Below are 10,178 nucleotides of genomic sequence, written 5' to 3' on the forward strand. Positions count from 1 at the left end.
AACCCCGCCTCCTCTTTTGTGTTCTCGATTGTTTGTATAAAAAGTTAAGCCGTCAATGGTTACGAAGGATCGTTGTTGGTCATTCAACCACGTTTCAGAAAATCCGATAACGTAATATCCATAACAAAGTTGCTCAATGAATGTCTGCAATTGGTCGATCTTTTTATTAATGCTTCTTATATTATGATGGAGGAGAAAGAGTTTATTTTTTGAATTGCGGGAATTTACAACAGTATCGTACTCAGAGAAGTATTTGGTACATATGGAGTGCATAGAACGATCTTCAGGATGGAAATCAAATTGGAGTTCTGGCATTTCCAGGTTTAAGTAACGCTGGAAGTGGCCATTATCATTTAAATCAATATTATGTTCATCCATAAGGAATTACGAGATAACTGTAGAAAATAGAGCGAGGATTCCTGTTATGTATAAAAGTAGAAAAGGATGCATTGCTTACTATTGATAAAACGCACTGGCTGAGCAAATTATAGGGTGGCAAATGATGTACAAGAATGTAAAACGAGTCAATTACAGAATTAATTAAAGTAAGGTGATATTCGAATATCACAAAAAGTAACCAAGCAAACATAAACGATTTGCTTCTATAATCATTGGCTTTAGCAACCACCAAAGTATAAAGAGATAAGTCATTACGATGAGGTAATTAAAAGAATTGCATAACAATCATTGGAAATATTCAGGTCAACAAAATGAGATAACTACTTTTGCATACTATGGCGACAGTACCTTCAATTTAACCTGAGAATGCATGTGAGCAAAATGGTAAAGGAGTATGAAATGCAGAAAAATACTGTGAAAACCATAGAGCAATTATTCCAAGCAGATTACATACAATTTCCAAGGAAACCCAGTCATTGTAAATCGAAACCATCACTATGTTATAAATAATGATACTTCTATCTTGGCTTAGTTTTGGATTCAACAGTGAAAATTGGCCGAGCAAGGCTGACAAAAAATGAAATATCAAGCTGTCGTGCATCTCCAGTTAAAAAACTTCTTTGAATGTCATATAACAGAAAATTGAAGACTGAAAGGAAAACCGAGTTTCTCCTTGAGGTTGATTTTTAGTGATATAAAATGAATTGATTGATTAAATGCAGTTTCATGGTCTTAAATATAACAGTCAAATCTGATCCTCAAATGCTTTTAAGGAAAAGAAAACCCATGAGGGCAAAAACATCAGTGTGAAAAGTAGCACTCATTATGGTATATATTTGAAATGCAAATAAAAACCACAAACTCAGCATGAAATATTTTTTTCTTCTTCATTTCAAATAATTATATGTGAATGACCAAGAATTAAAAAACCTCAAGTAAGGATATTCATATAAGTCAATATGCTAAGGTTATGAGTGAGTACTTTTTATGTGAAAAATAGAAAGGACCCATTCGCAAAAAACAACTGGAATTACAGAATATTTCATGTTAGTAGAAGAATATATATACCATGAGATATTGTGAACCAGTATAATAACGTTGTAATATCCTCAGATTGATATGTCCTTTAATGATATTTAGCAGAAAATAATCTGTTTAAGAAAAACCAAAGTGTTAATTCACTGAATGTATTTGATATGAAACGAATTGCATTCAAATGCAATGTTAAAGGCTAAAATAAGATAGCAAGTCACAATCTAACTTATATTTAAGCAAAAGCTCATGGGAGCAGACCGTCAGAATATAAGGTAGACAATATCTCATGGTAGATATCTGAAATACAAAGTAACACTATACGCAGCTACATGTGTATAGGCAGGATCAATATCGAATTCTTCTCTTCATTATTATGGGTGGGGTCTTCCTTCCGATTACACAGAAATGTAAAGAAATACAGCAAATCTCACAATCATAATCATAGATCATAAAGATATTAAAGTCATTTTGGTTGTGAATTGTGAACGTTTCTTTTCTTTGTGAAAATGAAGACTCTCTATTAAAACAACTGACAACTGGTACAGAAAATTTCCTGTATACACTGAAACATCCATCATAACACTATTAACCAGTATGTAATATCCTCATAGTAACACGAATTTGAATATCTAAAATAAATTTCAATATATTTACAGAACGACGTAATGTCATTCAGAAACAGAGTAAACACCCTAGCTGCATTGGGTTATATTCTGCTATGTATAAAGAGAGTTGTTAAATGCAAATCAATAGACTAAAGAAAAAGGGCAAGTCAGCTCTTTACTTGCAAGTTTTGCGTGAAGTCTCAGGGATACAGAGCATCGTAAAGCATGGAAAACATTTTTGATGTAATCATGTTTGTGGCAGATATTTGAAAATTAAAAAAAGGTCAAATAAACATTGTAGAGTATGCATCAAATATATAATTCTTTTCAATATGGGTATATATAGGGGCCTGCGTACCTATTACATTTAAGTGTACAGAAGTTCAGTAACTCATATAATTATCATGGATATTCACATGGAGGTGAAAGAGAGTTTATGTGAAACATCCATTTGAGAAGTAACCGTAAAAAATTACCTATACGTGGAAGAATGTACCATGCAGTATTATTTATCAGAATATTAAAAAGATTACATCTTCAAGGTAATACTTGTTGCAAGACATATAGCAAAGGAATGGCATATCTTTCCAGAAAGACTGAGATATGTATATCATTCAAAGATAGAGCCATTTCCTGAATTTATTCTGATAAGAAATGGATTGTCTGTAAAGAAATGTGATTTATTTTTTTTAAGGCGAAAGTCAAATAGCAAGTCAGATCCTTACTAGCATGAGACCAAACCATCAGATCATTAGACCATTATAAGTAAAACAATACGACAGATATTTGAAATGCAAAATCGCAATATTGGCAACATCAAATATTCTTACTTTTTATGGGTGAGGTCTTCATTCAAGTTCCATAAAAATGTACAGAACTACATAGCTCAAATATTCATAAATCAATAGACTGATGATGAAAGTGTGAGAAAATTTTGTGAAATAAAATGGTATTTCAAGAAACAACTGCGCTTAATACATGTATAGGCCTACCCCGTAGAATCTGTCACAAAACAAATATAAAATGGATTGTTTAAAGCAATTAGATAGGTATGAAGAATATAATCAATAAGACCATCGTTTACTTGCATTTAAGCAAGGACACATGGATGCAATATCAGAATACAATATAAATACTGTACTTTTCCTGATATAAAATGTTCAGTGAAATTTGAGCCAGGCTGATCTTATCTTGCAATCAGACAAAAGCACACAGGGTACACAAAAGGAAAACAGATTTACATTTGAACATGTTGAAATACTCAAAGTAACACTAGAGAGCATCAATTTAAGGTTTCTTTCCTTTTTTTAGATGGGGTACATGTGATCTGAAAAAAGTATAACATCAGTGTAGACAAGGTGATCATACCATCAAATATTTGGGTATACTTGAGCTTAGCCTTATTCTTGGGAGGTGTTCCATTCTCTTGTGTTCTTTTGCTTCCACTTCAGAATGACTTGAGTTCCTACAAGGATGATTTTAGTTGAAAGTCCTCTTTCCTTCCTCATTTGGTATGCTTTATTTGCCAGTTGACTTCTACGGGCTTTCAGAGCTGGTGGTAGATCAGAGCGTACTGTGAGCCTGTTCCACTGAGGACGCTGTAGCGATGGGTCACCGGTGTTGTTAGGCTGGCGCGAGCGGTTTTCGTAGGCGGCGATGACGCGGTTTCGATCTCGATCATACACAAACTTTGCGATGAAGACTTGGGTGGAGATGGGCGGGGCTGGTCACTAACGGTGAGGTGAGACGCGTCTTCGCGGCGAGGCAGGCGATGAGCGTTGACCAAGGCGATGTCGGTTGCTTCTTCAGCGTTGATTCCAAGGTAGATGAAGACATCACGCAGTACGGCATATACATTTTCCTCACGAACTTCAGGGATCCCGTAAAACAAGAGATTCGAGCGCCTATTGTAGATTTCAATTTCCACTAGCTTGTTCTTGAGTTGCTCAATCTCGTGGACCATTTTCTTCTCAATATCGGGGATCTTGGTTTGCTCCAATTTCGCGATTTTATCAGAATTCATGGCAACCGAAGCTTCGACGTGATCTAGTTTGGCTTTGATAATAGAAACCTCGGAGGTCAATGCATCCAACTTTCCACATACATTTGCGTTAGATTCCTTTATTGAGCGGTAAACGTCAGCTAGCGTTGGCTGTACGGGGGCCGATGGCAGTGGCGTATCGACGGGGACCGGTTGCGTTGATTCAGCTCCAGCCGGGGGCCTACTGTCGATGGGTGTGGTTTTCGATCTCGTAGCTGGGCCATGGGCATGGCGAGACATGATGACACAAAATCTTTATATACCGTAGAAAATTAGATAAATATACGCCGCTGAAATGTCCAAAATGAAGTCAATAAGAAAGTAAAACAATTGAAGCTTAAAATAATCGAAATTGACCGATTGAAAAGTCTGTGGGTATAGATAAAATGTGGTGGTGGCAGAGCCGCAGATTACACGTCCGTCTCCAACGAGTTCATATTGAACAATTGACTTGCAAAGCTGACGAGAATGGGTAGAAATCCAATTCTTCTAATGGTGCCAATACTCCAATCAAGAAGTTATGAATATGTTCCGAGTTTATGCAAGAAAATATGAAAAATTGAACAGTGTTTAAACAGAACATCAAAATGGTAATTTTTGGAAATGAAATATGGTCAACAAGATTCGTGAAATATTTCTTCACTCTGCGGAAGATGAATTATGAACTGCATCTGCATGATGCTGAAACAGATAGTCATTGTTTTATGTAATTTTCATGTTAAGGAATATCATTAAAAGATAAATGATTGAAGAAACATCAAAGAAAATATAAATGGTGGCCAGTCATCCAAATTTTCCTTTTCTCTTCAAAACCAGAAATATGAACTATACATTTAGATGAAATCGAATCGGAAATATCAAAATTGAAGTAAACTGCAAGTCAAATACACATAACATAAAATTGATTTGATTCAAGAAAATCAAGTTTGGGATTAATCATAACCAAAATCAAATCCGTGTCAGTACCAGTAAGTGTTCATTCGAATTCTATTCATAAAGTGAGATGGGAGGAGGACCAGGGCCCGTATTCCATAAACGAGATAAGCATGCTTAAGTCAAAAATCTAAGCATTTTGTCTTATTTTTCTGTCTAAGACAAAACTCTTAGCCAAAACGCGTATTCCATAAAGAATTGGCTAAGAATTTTGTCTTAGAATTTGGCTAAGAGGTTTTGCGCAACTAAGACAGATATAGGGTGAATGGCTAAGTAACTTTTCTTAAAACTGCAGAGTCTGTATTTCATAAATACAACATGGCTAAGAATTTAGCCCTAACTTTAAGACAGCTGTGAGTTGTCTTAATTGTATTAGTTTCAAGGTAATTCAGCCAACAAAATTTTTAGAATTTATACCTATATTGCATTTCGAGCTCCTGCCTCATTTTTTAAACCGATTTTCATGAAATTTTGAACACACATTGGTCTTAAGGTAAGGAGGTGGAAAATGTTTTTCTTTTTCAGAAATTATGTTGCCATGGTAACAATATATTATGGCCAAAATTTTACCGTTTAAAATACTTCATTAATTTTCTACCAATTCTCATGAAAGTTGGCTCACACATTGGATTTGAGGAAAAGATGTTCAAGACACATTTATGCATGTGTCAGAATTTATGTTGCCATGGTAACGGTATATACATGATATATTGGCAAAATTATGTATAAATCTTGCTGTTCCAACTACTTCCTCAATTTTAACCAATTTTCATTTAAATGTGGCACAAACATTAGTCTTGATGTGAAGATGTGCAAAACATATTTTATGCCTATATAAAAAATTGTGTTGCCATGGTAACAAAAAAAATCCAAAAATAAATGAAAATCTTGTGATTGAATTACTTTATCAGTTTTCAACTGGTCTATTCTCCTAAAAACTTGACATACACATTAGTCTTGAGTTGAAGATGTCTAAGACATATTTTTCCTGTATAAAAAATCGTGTTGCCATGGTAACGAAATATTATTTAACGAAAATCTTGTAGTTCGAACTCCTTCATCTTTTTCAACCAATGCTCATGAAATTTGGCACACACATCAGTCTTGAGTTGAAAGTGTGCAATAATATTTTTTGTCTGTGTCAGAAATCGTGTTGCCAAAGGTAACAACATATTATATAATGAAATTAGGTGAAAATCTTGTGGTTTGAAACCCTTTTTAGTTTTCAACCACTTCTTATACAAGTTGGCTCACACATTGATTTTGAGGTATAGATCTGCAAGACATAGTTATAGTCTATATTGGAAAATTTGTTGCGTGAACATATTTTTCTGTGGCCGGTCGAGACAAGTATTTCCTAATAAAACCAATATTTCGCAATTGGTAGCGAACTGATACACAATAAAAGAAATGTGATTAGACATGTGAGAATCAAAAACTATAGTATACCGAGATTACGACAAGAACTTGACAGATTTACAGTGAGGCCAGAAAATGAGATTGAGTCGATGTGGATTTTACTAAGATGTACCGGTACTTTGGAGCCAAAAAGAAGAAATTCACATTTGGCTGGATTCAACTTAATGCTAGATCCCTAGCCTGCTTCCTTTTTCAGGCCTACTGTTAGATGAATAGATATAGCCTAGCCTACATTTACTATTTTTTAGAACTAGGCCTAGAATCTATATTTTGATAAAGTCTACAAGTCTCTAAGTTAGATCTCGACCTATAACTATTAACACCTAGATTGTTATAGTTCTACTTCTACTAGATCTAGATAGGGTCTAGCTTTTAGTCTTATTTTTCGTCTAGATCTAGGCCTACGTTAGAGATTCTAGATCAAACAGTAGACTAGTCTGACTAGATCAGCCAATAGGGCTACCGGCTAGGCTAAAAATAGAATCCAGAATGAATAGAAGAAAGTATAGCCATAATAGGCTAGGCCGCCTAGTCCTAGACCTGAAGTAAATTTTTATTTAAATCTAGGCCCCAGTCTAGACTGAGCTATTGGTCTACTGTCTAGGCTTTACTTTTAGGCCTGTTTTCTAGAAACCTAGATCTAAAAAAACTCCCCAAAATGTATAAATTAAGAACTCCTCCAACAAACATATGGTCGGACCTAAAACAGAAGTAGAGCTAGGCCTAGATCTTCTTAGAATCTACATAGATGTCTAGGTCAGGACTAGGCCTAGATCTAAGTTTAGGCGTAGTTGGCAAGCAATGCATAGTGATAGGCCTAGCTGTAGCACTGTAGTGTAGACAGGAATAACCGTCGTTTCTGGGAATTTATTTAAAAGTTTCTGACATTTACTGTCATATCATTGGTGAGATTAGGGTCTAGGCCAACGTAATGTTGTTAGACTGTTGAGTGTCGTACTCGTAGTTTAGCTGAAAAACCAAAATACAGTCGGAGATGTTGTGATATGTCCAAGATCTATATATTGTTACTACGCGCAAGATGTGATGCGGCGCGAACGAATATCGGGAGAGCAATAAACATCATGGCTACGAGTTGCTAAGACTGATTGTACTCTCGACTATTTATTATGTCTTCGAGCTCTTAACGAGTCTGGATCATCCCTATATAATGAGGACATAATACTTCATGGTGGCAGCGGTGGGATCATACTTTTCATGTAGACAGAAGCTTTTGGTCTCGGGCTAGGCCTAACCGCCTAACTCTAAATAATCTAAGTCAGATCTATTCTAGTACATGTAGGCCTAGGCCCTAAATCTATCCCTGTCTTAAGGAAGGCTAAGCCAGGCTAAGTCCTGAATGTTGTTCTAGGCCTAGGCCAATACTAATATAGGTCTATATGATGTATTAATATACTATTAGGGCCTAGGCCTATATAGCTTCAGTCTCGGTTGCTCCACTATATGGCATGCATTGCCACTAGAGTCTAGAGACTACTACTACTAGTAGATTAACAAAGTTACGTTTTGCAGCCTTCATGAAACTAGGCCTAGGGCCTAGTAAAAAACAATGTTTAATTATCCTCCAAACAGACGGATATTATAGATCTAATTGGGCCTAGGCTAGATCTAGGCCTAATGTTAGACCCAAGGCTAGTCTCAAAAGTTTTCCCATAGGGGGCCTAGGTATACTTAGACTGAAGTTAGAGTAAAGATGTCGAGAAGAATATATTCAATTTATATTTTGACAAACAATACATGAAAAGTAATATATGGGACTGATACAGAAAAAAACTGCAAGTCACTCGGTTTGGGATTGAAATGTTTTGGTAATTAACAAAAATATAGATAAGTAGAATTAAAAATTCTTACCATATATGTGTGATGAATGCTCTTCTCTTACTACAATAGTTGCAATTAGTTCCAATAAAATCCAAATTTTTAAGAAAAAACAACTTTAGTCACATTTTTGCAAGTTTGTTGCAGTGACCTCTGCAGCAATTTATCATTAAGAAGGTCACTGAAGGTCATAGAATTTGAGACTTTGGCTTAGCCATATCGCCTGACTTGAGACAAATGTCTTAAAGTTTATAGAATATCGTTAGGGAAGATTTCTTAGACAAGCAAAATGCTAAGACAAATTGCTAAGACTTAAGCAAAAATCTTATCTCGTTTATGGAATACGGGCCCAGGACCATGAGGGAGTATGAAAGGGTGCATGCAAGAATGACAAGAACGGAGAGTGGAAAGGGGATACATGGAGAGATGACAAACAGATGGAAGGAAGTAAGAGCTAGGAAGGCTAGAGGTAGGTCTCGAGAAAGGGTTAAGAGGATCTACCTTGGATGTGCTCAATGCTATATTGGATGGGTCATGGGGAGGAACTGGGGGTGAGAAAGTAGTGCCATTAGGTGCAGAAGTACGGTTAGATGTCGGTGATAGTCCTATAAGTGCATGAGGGGGAGACGGAGAAGAAGTAGTAGAGTGAAGAGGAGGAGTGAAATCATCCAAAACAGGGTTGTCAGATACAGTATAACCTGTTTGCATGTCGCATATTGAAGGAGGATGAAGGGCTTCTAGTAATGGAGGATCAGAAAGTATGGGAGGAAGATCATGGCGATCAGTGATATCAGAGACTTGCACATGGGAGTTTGTAGTCTTGATGCCACCATCGATGGTGTCAGTTGAGGTTTGGGACGGAGGAGGAGAGAGATGGGCATCTGCTTGGGATAAGTGCTGATTTTCAGCAGAAAGAGCAGAGTCTACAGAGATAGGGGAAGTTTTGTCCAAGTGACCAGAACGCAAAGAAGTATCTGCAAAGGATGACTGAGAGGAGGCATGATTAAGAAGGTGTATGGAAGATGTGTCCTTATCATGACTGTCAGAATTGTGAGGAGAAAATCTGTCAGTTGTGACATTCCTCTTTAATTGTTCAATGAAACGATTCTGAAACGCTATCTCGTTACATGACATCCATCTTATGTCAAGAGCCAAACATGGGTTGAAGGCGGGTGCATATTCTACTTTTGAGAAGGGAGCATTAAGTCCCAAAGTTTGTAAGAAATTACTTCCTAAGACAACGTGTTCAGTGAGGGAGTCAACAACATGAAATAAGCACAAAATTTGATCACCGCCAAAACTTGTGGAAAGTAAGGCTGCTATTTCACCAAAGCATCGAGCACCATTGCAGTCGGTGTCAGGTGGGTGGGAGGCAGGGAATACAGGTAAGTTAGAAAGACAAGGTAAACTGTTAACCAGGTCCTTACTTATTACAGATAGGGACAATTATCATTGATTGCTGCAGGAACTATTGAATCCAGTCCAAAAGACACATTGATGTGAGGAATAGGAGGATATCGAACTACAATATTACCACTCCTATATACCAGTGGATTCATTAATGGTCAAGTGGAACTCTACATGTATTCGTATGCAACTGAGGAAAATGGCATTTTCATCATGGGAAACGTACTTCAAGAACTCAAAACTGAAATGAATGATAGAAATATTAGATAATGAAATCATTTGCACCGAGGACCCAAAACCTTAAAAGTAACCTAGTCGAGCTTATATTAAGAATGACAAAGATATATGAAACAGAACATAAACGGGCTGCACAAATAGCTGACAGAGGATTGGCGAATGACAAAGAAAATCACCAACACAAAATAAAACTTACCTAAATGCAAAATACAGCAAGGAAACAATACTAACGTTAAAAAATATGTTCAATATTGATATAAAAAAAA

At 36.3% G+C, this 10,178-nt stretch overlaps 1 protein-coding gene across 1 annotated transcript; it reads right to left on the bottom strand.

Moving 5' to 3' along the window:
* Window positions 1-4,521: 4,521 nt before the first annotated feature.
* LOC121413304 lies at window positions 4,522-9,794 on the bottom strand. Its single transcript, XM_041606080.1, has 2 exons — window positions 8,622-9,794; window positions 4,522-5,099 (listed from the first exon to the last, which is right to left on the bottom strand). Exons 1-2 carry the CDS (start codon window positions 9,400-9,402, stop codon window positions 5,068-5,070), a joined length of 813 nt encoding a protein of 270 aa, XP_041462014.1. The 5' UTR covers window positions 9,403-9,794; the 3' UTR covers window positions 4,522-5,067.
* Between the last annotated feature and the right edge of the window lie 384 nt (window positions 9,795-10,178).

This window comes from Lytechinus variegatus, chromosome 4, assembly GCF_018143015.1.
Source record: "Lytechinus variegatus isolate NC3 chromosome 4, Lvar_3.0, whole genome shotgun sequence".
In the NCBI taxonomy this organism is placed as follows: Eukaryota; Metazoa; Echinodermata; class Echinoidea; order Temnopleuroida; family Toxopneustidae; genus Lytechinus; species Lytechinus variegatus.

What these genes read in the sequence shown, in the direction of transcription:
- LOC121413304 (XM_041606080.1), bottom strand. Translation starts at nt 9,402, where the DNA reads ATGTCATGTAACGAGATAGCGTTTCAGAATCGTTTCATTGAACAATTA. An exon ending in TTTCATACTCCCTCATGGTC is followed by an intron (nt 5,100 to 8,621) that starts CTGGGCCCGTAT and finishes GGAATACGGGCC; the next exon opens with CTGGTCCTCCTCCCATCTCA.